Source organism: Micromesistius poutassou, assembly GCF_964030765.1.
Source record: "Micromesistius poutassou genome assembly, chromosome: 20".
Classification (NCBI taxonomy): Eukaryota; Metazoa; Chordata; class Actinopteri; order Gadiformes; family Gadidae; genus Micromesistius; species Micromesistius poutassou.
In genome coordinates, this window is record NC_140290.1 from 6935907 (window position 1) to 6951723 (window position 15817).

At 42.4% G+C, this 15817-nt stretch overlaps 2 protein-coding genes across 3 annotated transcripts; one reads left to right on the forward strand and one right to left on the reverse strand.

Annotated features, from left to right (window-relative positions):
• Positions 1–1728: 1728 nt before the first annotated feature.
• dgat1a (diacylglycerol O-acyltransferase 1a) lies at positions 1729–13373 on the forward strand. The gene is made up of 17 exons (XM_084485037.1): positions 1729–2126; positions 2927–3014; positions 4626–4666; positions 4810–4895; positions 5714–5766; positions 6304–6409; positions 6563–6691; positions 7063–7128; positions 7246–7349; positions 7892–7930; positions 8066–8107; positions 8405–8449; positions 8768–8880; positions 9034–9099; positions 9292–9379; positions 10889–10951; positions 11122–13373. The coding sequence occupies exons 1-17, from the start codon at positions 1855–1857 to the stop codon at positions 11266–11268; spliced, it is 1548 nt and encodes a 515-aa protein (XP_084341163.1). The 5' UTR covers positions 1729–1854; the 3' UTR covers positions 11269–13373.
• A 136-nt stretch (positions 13374–13509) lies between these two features.
• Positions 13510–15817, reverse strand: cfap20 (cilia and flagella associated protein 20). Of its 2 annotated transcripts, none has more exons than XM_084485168.1 (6): positions 15665–15817; positions 14914–14993; positions 14702–14813; positions 14159–14347; positions 13756–13866; positions 13510–13651 (listed from the first exon to the last, which is right to left on the reverse strand). In XM_084485168.1, exons 1-6 carry the CDS (start codon positions 15746–15748, stop codon positions 13649–13651), a joined length of 579 nt encoding a protein of 192 aa, XP_084341294.1. In that variant the 5' UTR covers positions 15749–15817; the 3' UTR covers positions 13510–13648. The 2 variants fall into 2 exon arrangements, with proteins under 2 accessions (XP_084341294.1, XP_084341293.1); XM_084485167.1 differs by having other exon boundaries at positions 13524–13654.

Below are 15817 nucleotides of genomic sequence, written 5' to 3' on the forward strand. Positions count from 1 at the left end.
GTAACATGCTTTTTACTCTTTTGTACAGTAACGGGCGGAGCCTCAAGTGGAATGAACAAAAGCAGTGCCTTCATCATATCTTCGATGGCACTTCTCTCATGGCTACTCGTGTCAAGCTAATCATAGGACTTGACAAACCCAAGACAACACATATGAACCATTTTAACTAAGAAACATTTGCTTGTAAACCAAATACTATTCTCTTAATAAAAAGATTAAGCTATCATGTTTGCTCTTATGTCTAGTGTCTAGTTATTTGCCGATACACAATTGAGGGATGTGATTTCGTACTACCGCCTTTAGTATAAGTTACAATTTTCCCCTTATATTATATTATATTATAATACATTATATTATTATAAAGCAACAAAAAAGTGACTTCTTATCCCCCTTAGACAACGGTAAATAAAAGTGAATGGACTCTTTGCATCATCGCTTTTTGCATTAATAGACTTTCCTCTAGGATTTTTTATTATGACTTTTCATTATGAATATTAGATTACTATTATCAACATCTGAACATTGTAGGCAAACTGGTGTCATTATGTCACTGCAATTTTTCCCTGAGTGTTATGGTCCTCATGAAGAAAGAGGGAAATTAAATGCTTATTTTAGCAGTGGCAATGCTAGGTACAAAACACACATAAGGCGCGTTCCGACTGACTCTTCCCTCTAGTGAGCCGCTATGGGTGTGGCTTGGGAGAGCCGCCCAACTTCAACCTGAGCCGCCCCACAGTTAGCGGCTCAGGTTGTTGCCTACCTTCTTTGGGGGTAGGAGCTTTCTGAGCCGCTTCTAATTAGTCGACGCTGATTGGATACGGTTGAGGGTCATCGACATTAGATATAACATCGAGTATGTATTGTAGAAAAGTATGCATGTGGCGAAGTTTTTTGATTTTCAATCGAAAATTTAAAAAAAATCAATAGAAAATTTAAAAGTGTGTTTTCGATTTTCAATCGAAAACACACTTTTTAACATAACAGAAGGCTTACCATTTGCCCTTGTCGAAGACGTTGCATTGCATTTCGCTGATGTGAATTCCTTAACACACCGACACTTTCTCTGTTACCGCCTTGCTGCGTCTGTCTGTTTTGAGCGAAGGGTAGCCGCTACAAAGGTTCCTGTATGGGAACGGACGCCGAGGGGAATGGGCGTAGCCAGAACACTGAGCCGTTTTCCAAGAAATCCCCCAGTCGGAACGCTGTTTCGGTCTTTTGTGTTGAATTCGATGACGTCAGAGTGTAAATTACAGTAATTGCGTAATGCACCACTTCGCATGCAGGGGGCCCAAAAATCACACAAACGGCATCTACTCTTTAACCTGTGTGCGTGCGTGCGTACTTCTATGCTGTTATGTGGTCGGCGTTCCGTGGGCTGTCAAGCGTGGGTGTCGAGCGTGGGTCCCATGCTCCGTCCCCGACGTGTCACCTCATTTGATCATTTTATTTACGTTGGTGTTATTATTGATGTCCCCTCCAGAAAATACTTGCTTGGTTGTTTGCCAATTGTGGTCCAATTTTCAACAATTTTCAATTATTTTCATGTTAATGAAATGTTATTTTTTATTGATTTAATTTGTATAAAAATAGTAGGCTACAACCACAAAGGGGGATAACTATGACATCCAAAACTGGCAACGAGTTTATGACTGACCCGCTTAGGTTTGACAGCAGCCGCCTGCCTGCGCACGCCTCTAAACGGAAGTGGAGAGCCGCCTCTATCTACGGTCGACAGCTTGGCACGCACACTAGCAGACGCGTTAATAACGGGACGGCAGGAATGAGACATGCATTAGATTAAAAAAACAAAACGCTATGTCAATCAGGTGAAACGAAACGTGCCAACCTGCGGAAATGGTGGACCGGGCACCGAGAGAGCCCGTGTATCGCAGGAGGAGAACCACAGTCTCTGGCGGGGGAACGAACGCTGTCGCAAATGTGAACGGAGGCAAGGTGCACGGAGACGGGGGTAAAGCACAGGCGTCCCCGGCCAATGTCAAAACAGATGAGTTCTCCAAGCATGCGAGCAATGGCAAACTGGAGAAAAAGACGCAGGACCCATCGTTACCTGCACAGGGTCTTCCGAGAGAGAGGAGCCGAGTGAGGGATGTTTCCGACCGACTAAGGCAAGCGATGTCACTTGTGCATTTAGAATGTGTTTTCATTGTCTTTCATTGTCTTATTGTTTTCACGTAGCAGGAAGGGAACACTCACTGAAAACACTGATAGAAAATACAAGGTGCGTCCGTATCCAATATTTTGCAGGTTTTGCCTGCTAAGTTTATGCAGGTTGTTTTTTGTAATCTTTTTCATTTGTATTCTATAAACCTCATCCTCAGGAGGAATTTATTTGATCTATGGCAACTGAAATATACGTTTTATTAGTTAGGGACTAGTTAGGCATTCACTTAAGGCCTACAACTTTTTTGTTTTACTTTTTACTGTTTGACACATGTTTGTTTGAGATAGCAGCCCCCGCAATTTCGTTCATGTTCCGGCGTACCCTATCCTACCAGTGGAGTGTGATTGTTGACCAATTTGCCCGCCAGGAATCGAAGACTGAGAAAAGATCTTCTTATGCCAATGTGTTCACAACCCTGTTTACCTACCTGCTACAGTCCTCCTCCTCTCTGTTCATTCAGATCTGTCTAAATTAACTTTTGTCATGTTATTTTTGTTAAATTTCTGTCTTTTTCATGTAGTGACGTGTTTATTTTTATTATCTCACTTTTCTCTACTCTGTGCCCTTTTACTCCCTGTCACACACACACACACACACACACACACACACACACACACACACACACACACACACACACACACACCTTATATATTATATATTTCTAGAATCATACCTTTAGCATTCACTATACTTTAGCCTAGTGAATGTTCAAAACTCAAAAGTGTTGTGTTTTGACTCCTGCAGCTGTCACGTCATGCAGGAGTCCCTGCTGAGCTCTGCCAGTGGCTACAGCAACTACCGGGGGATCCTCAACTGGTGTGTTGTCATGCTGGTGAGTGCACCTTCAGCTGCCGTGGGCTAGCATCTTCATGTTGTGCGAGCACCCCTCTATTCGCAGCAGTACTCAACAGCTAACAGGCACTAACTCTGGATGAAGATGAGCTGTGTATGCATGAGCATTTCAGTCATTCAAGCTATAATCTTTCATGCGATACAGTGATTGTATCATTGCCATTACAATTAATATAATTGTATATGATATTATATAGACTGCTGTCAATTGAATAGTGCTTTGGGAATAAGGCATGGTACAAAATGTGTCCTAAAACAGTAGTAATGGCCTGTAGTTGAGATTAAAGTTACACATGGCATTTCGAAAGATGTTTCACAATTCAAGTTTCACATGAATGACATAAAACAGTTGGCTTAGTAACGCATTCACAGTCCACAGCGCACACGTACACAAAGTCTAGTCAAGGTTGGTTGACGGTATTATGGTAGACTAGGTCTGTTTGCTCTTCCTTTTGGTCATCTGACCTGGCGACGGACAAGTGTCTCTTCTAATTTTACACAGTGACCGTCCACACTCTGGACTCCGGTCAAGAACTTGTCCTCTGATCAAGAACTTGTCCCCTGATCAAGAACTTGTCCCCTTTTTTCATTACTCAAACTGTTTTTAGACTCTCAAATTGGCTCTAACATCGTGGCATGGTGAGGAGAAATGTGAAATGTAAATGTGTATATTTGCATTTTCCATTATTATATATATATTCAATATATCCAAAATATTGAAATTTGGCTTTTGCTCTTGGAATAGTTTGTCTTTGTCAAATCTACAAAATGAAAATGGCAGCGTTTTAGCACCATAATGGTTGTTCCCCTTTTCAAATGAATTGGATGGTGATTTGTACCTTTGTTCAAACAAATGCAGCTATTTAAGGTGAGCTGACACACCATGCTATCTGATAACTTTGGTGTGTGCGTGTGTAATAAGCCCGATAGCACTATCAGGACTAGCACAATCAGCAGTATGAGAGTAGGGAGAACACAGGCACTAGGTGGTTGAGCAACATGCCTTCATTTTGAGCTACCTTCTGGGACTAAAGGAGCAGAGAGGGGGGGTTAAAGGTCATTGAGGTAAAGGGTAGCCTGCCCTACCAGAGGCAGCGTGCTTGACTCAGCAGCACTTTGAGGACAGGATTGTTTGTTTGCCTTACTTGGACCAGGTTCAACTTGTGCTTTGTCAGGCTAATTGTGTCTTACTTTAAATGTTCACAGTCACTTTTTTAGGCACTAGATGATGTATGCCTTTCACGGAGAGGAGATATATGTAACTCAGATAAGCATATCTCTTTCCCTGCCGCTCCTTGAATTAAGAGTGGACTTGAAACCAACCGAATAACACATCATAAAGTTATTTATGGCCCACTATAAACAAACACACACACTCTCTCTCTCTCACAAACACGCACGCACATGTATACACAGACGCACATGTGTACACTTCACGTACACACACACAATATAAAATATTGTACAATAAGTTATTGTAACTTATTGTAGCCGCCCAGTCTCTCCCGCTTTGTGAGAGGTGCACGTAGTCACAGATTGATTTGATTAATGTTGTGCTCTGTCTCTCGCCCTGGTCTGTTGTCTGCCTCAGGTGCTGAGCAACGCACGCCTCTTCCTGGAGAACCTGATCAAGTGAGCATGCACATTAACCCCCCCCCCCCACCCCCACACCGGTTCTGGGTTCCATCCCAAACTGTCAAAGCATGCGCTGCATTGTACTCAACGTTCAAGAGTCTAAAGATCCTCCCCCTCTCCCCCCCCCTCCTCTTTTCTAGGTATGGTATCTTGGTTGACCCCATCCAAGTCGTTTCGCTGTTCTTGAAGGACCCCTACAGCTGGCCGGCGGCCTGCCTGATCATCGGTGCGTATTATAGACTAGACTCGCTGTGAATAAAGGTACAATAACCAAGGTCAACGGTCAGGTTTTTTTTTGCTGCATAAAAGCAGCCTCTTCAAATATTTCTTTATGTCCAGTCTGTGTTTGCCAATGCTTTATGCAATACAACTGATAATGCTCTATTACAGTCTCCGTTTATGAATATAATTGGTAGACATTGGACAGAGTTGGAGAGTATGGAGATGGCAACAGAAATTAATCATGAGAAATGAATATAGCTGTATATGTATCAAGGTTTCAAGTGTGACAGTGTATACAATTTCAACAATAAAGACATCTCATAGAAAGCAGAATATGAAGGAATAAAGTCAACTGGCTTTAGCCAGTGGGTTTCTTTGCACTACGTCACCATGCACCTCTTCTTGAACTTCTGATACAAAGAGCAAGTTAAGTCATTCAGTGTCTCCCAAGAAATTGGGACGGAGCTCTGGCACGACATGGGCGAATCAGTTCTATTCTTATATTTACATCCATGGGTTTATTCTGTCTGCCAGTACATCCTTTTATTTTTTTCTATAGAGCGCCAAGCAATGCTGCGAATCAGAAAGGAAATCATGTTCCAGCAGGGGTCTGTTTTGGTATACAGTCTGTGACTGGTCGTGCTTGCATGTCAATCAAGACCTCTTAACACAGGGTAGTTCTTAACACAGGGAATCAATGCTGTGTCCTAGACTTTCCACATGGAAAGGCTGGCACTGCAAGACTAGGAGTCCGATGAGTTCAGATAGCTAGCTAAACATTGTTTGTTTGTTTGTTTGTTTGTCCATCTGTTTGTGTTCCAGTGTCTAATGTCTTTGTCATAGCGACCTTTCACACTGAGAGACGCCTGGCTGTGGTGAGTCTCTGCTTTTGATTGACTGTTTGTTTTCTAATACCAGTCTTAACTTTTTGATGTTGTTTTTTTAGATGATTGACCAATCAACATAAATTATGTTTGTATTGTATATCTTTGATTTAATGTATAAGTATGTATTTGGTCTGTATTTTGGTCTGTATTTGTATTTATTTGGAGTATTCTCTGTGTTTGAAAAAAATAACTAAAGATGGATGGGGAGTCAGCAATAATCATGGCATTACACACAGAAACGCTTCTCACAGGAATGCGTCTCTTATCTGAAAACAAAGTCAGTTAGAAATATATATGGTTATTCTATATATAAGGTAAAAAGCACAATATATTTGTCAGGTCTTCTTTAGGTCAAAGTGTTTTACTGTCAAATGTGCAGTACAACACATGGTCATTCAGTTCAATGGATTCCTCCCAGCAAGGGTCAACTTTATAGGATAGACTTTTATATATATATATATGTAATAGGTTGGTCTACTGGTGCATTTACTCCATGTCTTCACCGTGTAATGGTCTCTCTCCTAGGGAAGCATCACCGAGTCTACAGGGCTGATGCTTCACGGGTTGAACTTGGCTACCATCCTAGTGTTCCCTGTAGTGATGGTACTCTGCGTCACCTCCCTGACCCCAGGTACACACACACACACGCACGCACGCACGCACGCACACACACACACACACACACACTCTCTTTGTATTTTGTGAGTCGTCCTCTTCCTTTGCCTGCATGTCTTTCAATGTCTCCTCGTTATCGTGCTCAATGTGTGTGGCTTTGTGTGTCCAGTGGGGGGAGTGTTGTCCCTAGGTATCTACACCATCCTGTTCATGAAGATGTACTCGTACAAAGACACCAACAGGTGGTGCAGAGAGATCAGACTGGCCCAAGTCAGAAGACTGACGCGCTCAAACTCCTGTAGGTTTAACACTAATGCACACGCACACACACACACGCACGCATGCACGCACACACACACACACCACACCACACCACACCACACCACACCACACCACACCACCACCACACACACACACACGCACACTTTGCAAAATTAAGCAAACGTGAATTGGCTTATTTATTCTTATTAGCATCAATTGCTTAGCAACTTATACTAAACACGCATTGTAGTATCAATAAGTAAAGGGTTCAGCTGGCAATTCAGCATATTGAAGTTCAATCAAAGGTTAGCTAGGACAGATCTGCTTTGTGTTTTGTTGTGCTTCTTTATCTAGTTAATACTCAAAGAATATTCAGAAGGATACTGACTGCCCTGTCTGTCTGTGTAGGTCCGTCGGTGACCAGGTCCAATGGCAGAACCCATGTCTCGTATCCAGGGAACCTCACTTATCGAGGTAGCCATGGCAACGACCATCATTGCCTTTTGACTTGTATTGCCAAATATTTGAACTGAATATTAGATGGGAGTGCAGGCCGTCCATGCAAGCTAATTGGTGTTTCCGTGTGTGTAGACATGTACTACTTTGTGTTCATACCTACACTCTGCTACGAGCTCAACTTCCCCCGGTCTCCACGGATACGGAAGAGGTTCCTCTTGAGGAGACTGTTTGAAATGGTGAGAGGACACACACACACACTCACACACACTCACACTCACACACTCACTCAAACACACACATTACAAAACATGTCCAGCCTGGGCCAGAACTCACTGTTTAATTGTTACTGTTCTTCATATCCTGACACACAGTAGACTTATTGTATTCTGGATTACAATGAACATTGCCTCAAATTGATTGGTGGATATGTGTATTTATTACACATATCTATATATAATAAATGTTCATCGTTTGTCTTTTAAATGTAGTCCTGATGCATACTTAAACTTGGCTTTTACAATTGTACATCTATAGTTTGATGCATTCAACTTTGGTTGAGGTCTTTGACGTGGGGACTTTGGATAGGGCAGTTTGTGATCTCTGCGATTATCAGATTAGATCATTTGTACTTTATTGGTCCATCGGGGGGGGAGGGATAGATAAAGGATAGAAATTCCATGATCAAAGCACCGCTGTATGTCTTTAGAACAAACGTTGACCGGTTCACCCCATGTATGTTAAAATGTTTGCATTTAAAGTTTCTTGCTCTGTGTTGCAGCTTTTCTTCATGCAGTTACTGGTGGGATTGATACAGCAGGTAACTGGAAAGTTGAAACCATTCACACACGGCAGATCAAAGCAACAAAGCAACATTCAGACCCCACCCAACCCAAAGTTCAACGGCTGCTTGCTTTTGGAATTCGATGTTAATAGAAAATGTTGTATTTTTCAGTGGATGGTGCCCACGGTGCAGAACTCAATGAAACCCTTTCAGGTACAAACGGCATTGTCTATATACAAATATTTTGCATCGTGTTGCATTGTAATCGATTCAAAACGATAATAAACAAGCACTTCAAATTAAGATTAAAAAGGGAACAGCTTGGAGCCTAGTTGAAAAGTGAAGCCAGCTGGAGACAGATTTACAGACCTTCATTTAATGACTCATTCAAAGACATCTTACAATTACATTTCCCTTATTTGCTTACATGACAATTGTCTTCTGCCTCCACAAATTGCTTGTTATTCTAAATAAAAGAAAAGGGGGTTGCTTCTTCTGTTTCTCTCACAGGAAATGGACTTCTCCAGAATGGTGGAACGGCTGTTGAAGCTAGCTGTGAGTAAACTTGTCAGAGCTAGACAGTGTATAGAAACCTTGTTTGATGTCATGGACCATAGTTAAAGGTAATGCAAAATGTGGTTCAAAAATATGATTTTAGTTTTTTATAATTTATTCTTGTCCTCCCTTTCCTTCCTCCCTCTCATCCTCTCCTCTTTCCCATCCTCTCATCCCCTGCTTCCCTCTGCTCCCTCCTCCCTCTCATCCTCTCATCTTTTCCATCCTCTCATCACCTGCTTCCCTCTCCTCCGCAATCCTCTCTCCTACCCTCCCTCCCTCTGCTCTCCTCTCTCCCACCCTCTGCTCTTCTCCCAGGTCCCTAACCATCTGATCTGGTTAATTTTCTTCTATTGGTTTTTCCACTCCTCTATGAACTTTGTGGCAGAGCTGATGCAGTTTGGGGACCGCGAGTTCTACAGGGACTGGTGGTGAGTTGTCTCGTCACAACAACCGAATAGATAGAGTGACACACACACACACACACACAACACAACATTCACACAACATGGAGTATGCTAAACCAGAAATATCATTGCCCTTTTTATTGTTTGTGTGTGTTGAGTTTTATCTGTTCCGCTCAGGAACTCGGAGACAGTCCCCTACTTCTGGTCCAACTGGAACATCCCCGTCCACAAGTGGTGCTTACGGTGAGGAGCTAGCACTGCTGTTTAGAGTCCTCCATAGACACACACACGTACACCCACATGCCTCACTGTGTGTGTGTGTGTGTGTGTGTGTGTGTGTGTGTGTGTGTGTGTGTGTGTGTGTGTGTGTGTGTGTGTGTGTGTGTGTGTGTGTGTGTGTGTGTGTGTGTGTGTGTGTGTGTGTGTGTGTTGCAGACACTTTTATAAGCCCATGCTGAGGAAGGGGGTCAACAAGTTCATGGCCCAAACAGCCGTCTTCCTTGCTTCGGCGTTCTTCCACGAGGTACGCCCCGGGGTCTCGGTCATCACGGTTACGTTTTTAGTTCTGTTTGGACGTCCGTGTCGGTGGCTTGACATCCCCCGCACTATTACGTGTTTATTTTATTTTATTGCACATATTAAAACATTGCTGCCACGACCAGATTCAACAGACACAAGAATGCATTGCGGAGGAGTGGTTTAAACTGCTCTTCTGTCGACCGGTTCCAACTGGTCATGAATGGTTTTTATTTTGAATCGTTGTCGGATTATCTGTTGTCATACTGCTGGGTTTGCCATTTATTTATTCCCGTGTCACACTGTCCCGAAATTGACACCTGATGGACACACGATAAAGGAAATGTTCAAATTCGGCTCTGATGGTAAAAACATCCGGCCATTCGTGAGGGCATCTGAAGCCATCGTATGACCGCCGGTGGAGTTTCTCAGGCTCCGGCAGCAACGTCGTGAGTGGTGCCAAAATCTTTGGCATGCCAAAGAATTGTCAAAGGACCTTGCAAAGTTTCATTTTTGTGTTGAATTTGTGTGTCCATTTTGCCCTTCATAAGGCTATCGCGAGGGCATCTTGTCAAGTCGTGTCATCTTCGTCTTTACTTCACGTGATCATTGGTGCCATTGCCTCACGAAAACTATACGTAGGAAACCAGAAGCTGCCCGATTGTCTTAGGAAGGCAACACGACTATGTGAAGCCTTCTCAATGCCGTCTTGTAGCCATCTTATTAGAGTACGATGACATCAAGATGGGACCATGGTGTCGGCGGAGATAGCTGAATTTGAGTAGCCCAAGCGTTTCCGATGTGTAATGGTCACGTGGACATATAAAAGGCCAGCCTCTGAGCATCTTTCTCAGTCAGTCCTGAGCAACTCTACATTAATCACAGGCTTACTTTGAGGACAACCAGGAAGAAGAAGGCAGCAGCATTGCTTCTTTTTATGCACCTGAGAGAACATAATGAGTAACTAAAGGCCCAGCACCTCCTCTTGAAGGAAAAAATATTACATACAAATAATATTATTTCACTTTGTAATTTCTTGCTATATATATATATATATATATATATATATATATATATATATATATATATATATATATATGTTCTCCCAACAATCTCCGATCATCAATTGCATGCCCCACGGTCGGTGAAAGTTGTTATACCATCGGGAGGTCACGTGACACCGTAGTGACTTAGTTTGCCCATGTACTCTCAATACGACGTTGTGTCGCCGCCATGTGGCCGTCGTGTGTCCTGCGGGTATAAACTATTCTAAAAATTCACATCTTCGTGTTGCCTTTGTGTGTGGCTCGGGTGCCATCGTACTTGCTTCGGCTGTTCATTGGCTGTTGACCAAGTTCGGGCCATCTTCGGGCCATCTTCGGGCGAAATGAACAATTCCATATTCGTATGGCCATCAGGTGTCAATTTCGGGACAGTGTGATGGGCATTAGTATTTCCTTCTGCAATCATTTGGAATCAACTTTTAAGATTCTGAATTGTTATTTTCTCTGCTCAGTACCTGGTGAGCATTCCTCTGAGGATGTTCAGACTGTGGGCCTTCAGCGGCATGATGGCTCAGGTGACAAACACACACACACGCACACACATCACACAGGGGAGACAGCTAGGTCATGGTTTGTTGACCCAGTCCACAGCTCTGTGCCTCCCCAACATGGGGCATCTCGTTGTCCCTTTGTGCAAAGCGGCCACACAGTAAGACGACTATTTAACTTGACCACATGCTTACAGGTTCCCCTGGCTTGGTTCGTGGGCCGCTTCCTGAACGGTAACTATGGCAACGCAGCGGTGTGGATGTCTCTGATCATCGGCCAACCGGTGGCCGTGCTCATGTACGTGCACGACTACTACGTCATCCATTATGGGACGCCAGCGTGACCACACGCACCCACACACCCACACACACACACACAGGAGACAGCACAGAATCCAATGAACGGAATGTAAAATATGGTGTGCGATTAAAAAAGGCACATCCTGTTTATAAAATGCCATTCGCGAGGAGATTGTTGGCAACAACAATTTGACTTTTCTTGTTGCATTTAGTAGAACTGCACCAGAATCCTTTTTGATTGTTAGTTTTTGGAAAATGCAAATGCATGCCTACGTGTGTGGGAGAGGTGTCAGCCACTGCCTATTAAGAACAGGCCTTTAGCCAAGACCAGACGAGGAGGAGAAGGATCACAAAGGGAGTGGAGACATACAGTGGGATCACAGAATCGCCATGACAAGTTTGGCCAAATAGGATGAGAATATTCTTCTGGTTTGACGGATGATTACCGGCTTTATCTTTGCACTAATGAAGAAAGAACAACTTGTCCTCGTCCTGTTCTTGTCGTTCATTCCTTCCTTCCATGTTGCGAACACACAGTTCTTGGCTAGGAGATTTTGATAGTGAGTGAAGTGAGAGAAAGCCATGCAGTGAGAAAGAACTAAGATGGACTCACTACAGGGGAACCGTAATCAGCGCAAGAGAAGACCCCAATGCTATTTTATTGAATTATACTTCGCTTTATTTTCTTTTGTGTTGTTGATTTTTACATTGTGATTTGAGATTAATTATATTTTGCTAAATGTTACATTATTTTGAAATGCACTGCTTGCCACCGACCTGAATTGAATTCTGTTATATATTATATCTTATGAAATTATATTTAATTTTTTTTCAAATGTTTATCTGGGCTTATTTTGCACAAAAGGAATGCTTGCTATGAATTTAAGCAATACAATGTGTCATTTCAGCCATAGAAGTAATAAGCCTTGGCTGAAATCTGTTTATGTTCTGTATTTTATGTCAATGTTGTTTGTAATGGCTTGATTCAATAGAAAATATTCAAGAAACGCTTTATTTACTTAAATTGTGGCCGCCTTTTGCCATTCGATTTTTCTTGTAATATTCACAGAAATTCATTATTGAATTTAAGTTTAATTGAATTGGAGTCTTTCACTGTCAACAGGAAAGCTGGCTCCAGTAATGGCTTTATGGGATTAATAGACTTTGGAAGCTCAGTTAGGATTCTTTGTTTCCTAGTTTTTAAAAGACAATCGAAAATATTTGGAATACATTTGTCCTGAGCATTGAAAGACTTCTTCCACTGGTTGTGAGAGCTTAACCTTTTTGAAATGTGACTTTATTTGTCCTAGACTTAAGCAATCCTCATGGGCCTGAATAGTATTCCCAATAGCTCCAAGTGGAAGGTTAGTTATGCTAAAAGCATATTAAAGAAAATTGATGAGTAAGCAGGATCCTATTCAGTACAGAATTTCCCATTAATTCCAATCATATCCATCGACACAATTAACAATTTGGTGATCATCATGGAGCTCAGATGATCGTTAATACACTACAGGATCAGCCAAGAGATTACATTACATGTATTAAGCTGACGCCTTTATCCAAAGCCACTTACAATAGGGTGATTGTGTAGAAAGCAATAGACCGCATCGATCTGGCGTCACAAGATTCTCGTTACCTGTGTTTGTGTAAGACGGAGTGTGTACGTTCAGACAGGGTCAGGGAATGGTTGATTTGATGAGGAGAAACGATTCGCAGAGCAATGACACTTGCACTGTGGTATCTGTCAGTCATCTTGCAAACCAATCTATCGTATCGTGACAGCTCTACAGTATTGTCTATGAAATATTGATGTGTATTTGGTGTGCTCAGCCAACACCTAGACCCAATAAAAAGAAAAAGGTCTTGGTTATATGCTCCTATTTGCGTTCTTATGCAAAAAAAATGAACCACTACTTAACCTAGTGCTGTTGGTAGTTTGATTCAAATCTATTATTTCGGAACATCAGTATGTAATCTCTTAAAAGATGGGATTCACTTTTATATTACCGACGTGTTTGACTGCCATAGGAAAGAAATGTATTCATTCAATTTTGGGTGGTGTTTGAGCCAAATTGAGACAAAGTATTTTGCCTAAAGCCTTCTAAATGAACATTGTGATATTTCATAAAGAGTGTTTATATTCTTTAACTGGACTCCGCTCATTCATTTCCATAAACCCAGTAGACATATTTAGACAAATACATACACTTACTATAGACCTTTCCGTTAAATACCTCATTCCTGATATTTAAAGGAACAGTTTGTTGCATCATAAACATCCTTTATTGATCCAAAAAAAAAATACAATAAAAATAGAATTCACAGTTAAGATAACACAAAAAACAGTTTTAATGGAGCGAATCTCACTTTAGTAATATTGAAATCTGGAATGGGGGGGGGGGGAGAGCAGGTTCCAAAGCTCTACTGCTGCAAGAAACAGAACACAAAATATTTTTTTATTTATCCAACCACAATTTTGGGAGACACAATTTAAACGTATTAACTATCTCAGGTGTGTGTGTGTGTACCTTTGCTTTGTTGGGGACGGGCAGGTAGAGCTTGAACTCTGCTGGGAGCTCGTCCTCAGAGTACAGGCGGTCAGAGAAATACACCCTTCTGATGCGACAGTTAGCGTGGATCTGATATTAAGAAAGCATAGGGGAAAATAATGATGGGCCGGAGTTTCAAAAAGGTCCTACATGCAGTACTAATACCATTGTATGCTTATTAGCCACTGGGAGCAATGTTATACCAATACATGTTATAGTCAACTAACATCTTCGGTCGTAAAAAAGGGACCAAGTCATGTGGTGGCGTCAATGAAATAAAATCTAGAATATATATACATCTTGTCGGTTTCATTTCATCATTAGCATGCATCACAGAAGACTGAACATTTTGAAATTCAAAGGTTTCGGGTGTGTGTTGTACCTGTACACGGAGCGTCTCGGCGTAGTTGGTTCCATAGGCACGGCGGGTGAAGTCGGACAGGTTGAACTGGATCTGGTTCCAGCCTTCGTCCAGCCTCATGGGCATGGTGCATATGAACGGCTTCACCCGCGTCGTGCTCTGGTAGTTACTGGCACGGAAGCGCCGCCGCACGTTTTTATCGTCCAACACCTAAAAGTTTTTTTGTAAATAGCAATTAAGCCACAGAGTCATCACAAATCTGTTTTAAAGGGACCCTATTTATCCACTGGTTTAAGGGTTTGAGTTAAAAATGTACAGCAATTACAAGTTGTGGAAGACTATCAATTTGTGACAACACAAGTGGGAGGTTGGACTGTAGGAAGCTGGTAGGTTGATTTATCAACCACATATCTGGCTTGACACTTCCACTTATGGTGTCACATGTGAATCTATTTTAAAAATTGGATTATAATGACAAATTCTACAACAGGGGCCCTATAAAATGTAATAAGAAAGATCAATAATTATATTGGTGTGGTAGTCATTCGTGGTTGCTGAGCCCACCTGGACTTCAAACGTGAAATATTTCTTCAGGTTCTTGATGATCATGACCAGAAAGGGCAGCTTGATGCCCAGTGTTTTCTTGGGATCAGCGGGGCATGTGATGTAGGTGGTGCTGCAGTGGAAGAGGACAGGAAACAGAGGAATGGGTCACGGTGGAGACTACAAGAGGGTGGACGAGATGATGTTTCCATGACAACAAGAGACGGACGTACCTCACGTTGGAACCCTCCACCTCCAGCACTGAGGACTGGATGTCGTTGTCTGTGATTCTCTTGATGTGGCCATTCCGCACCTGCGTACCCAAATGATGCACTTTTTTCCTCACAGACGTGCATTTTTCAACGTGCATCTCAGACACGTACATCACGAAACAACACTGCCAGGGAAACCTTCCGTCTTTTGGAAGTCTCTGCATTGCATTTCGCCACACGTCTAGAATGCATTTCATTGAGTTGTCATGGTTCCCCCAAAGATTCTAGAAGGTTTCCCCTCCCAACGAACCCACATAGACGCTAGGCGATGGCTTCATCTGACAAACCATCAATACACCTAGCACTTATGTTCTAACAAGTTGCAGGAGGCAAGTAGACAGAATGTAGTAGGATTGGACTTGTGCCCGAGTGGCCTATAAGAACCGAGGCTGACAGAAGCAGCGGTCTACTTCTTCATCTCCCATTGGCTGACCCCTCGGTAGCAGTTATCACCTACATAACAACGTTACGCCATGGAATAGAGGATTAGAGAAGGGTTAATATTGTATTTATTTAACGCTTGGTCCGTTTTCCCCAAACCATACACTTGTATAATTAACTAATATCACATTGACAAAAACTGGGGAAATGATTACCAAGGCACTAAGCGGCTATTTAATGTCAATAGTTCACCATCCAATTACAAACATGTGATCGTGTCCTAGCGACCAGCGCGCTGGACCCGGGGCTAGCATCAGGTTCTCACACTTACCTTCTTATCCCATATCTGAAGCGGCTTGCTGCCCAAGCTATATAAAATGGACAAGAATCCGCTTTGAAACGTGTTCTTAAACATCTTTCTGGAGCTGCTGAAGCCGCCCTAGGGACATGTGTTTGGGTTGTCCCAGCAGTTGCTAGCGTTACG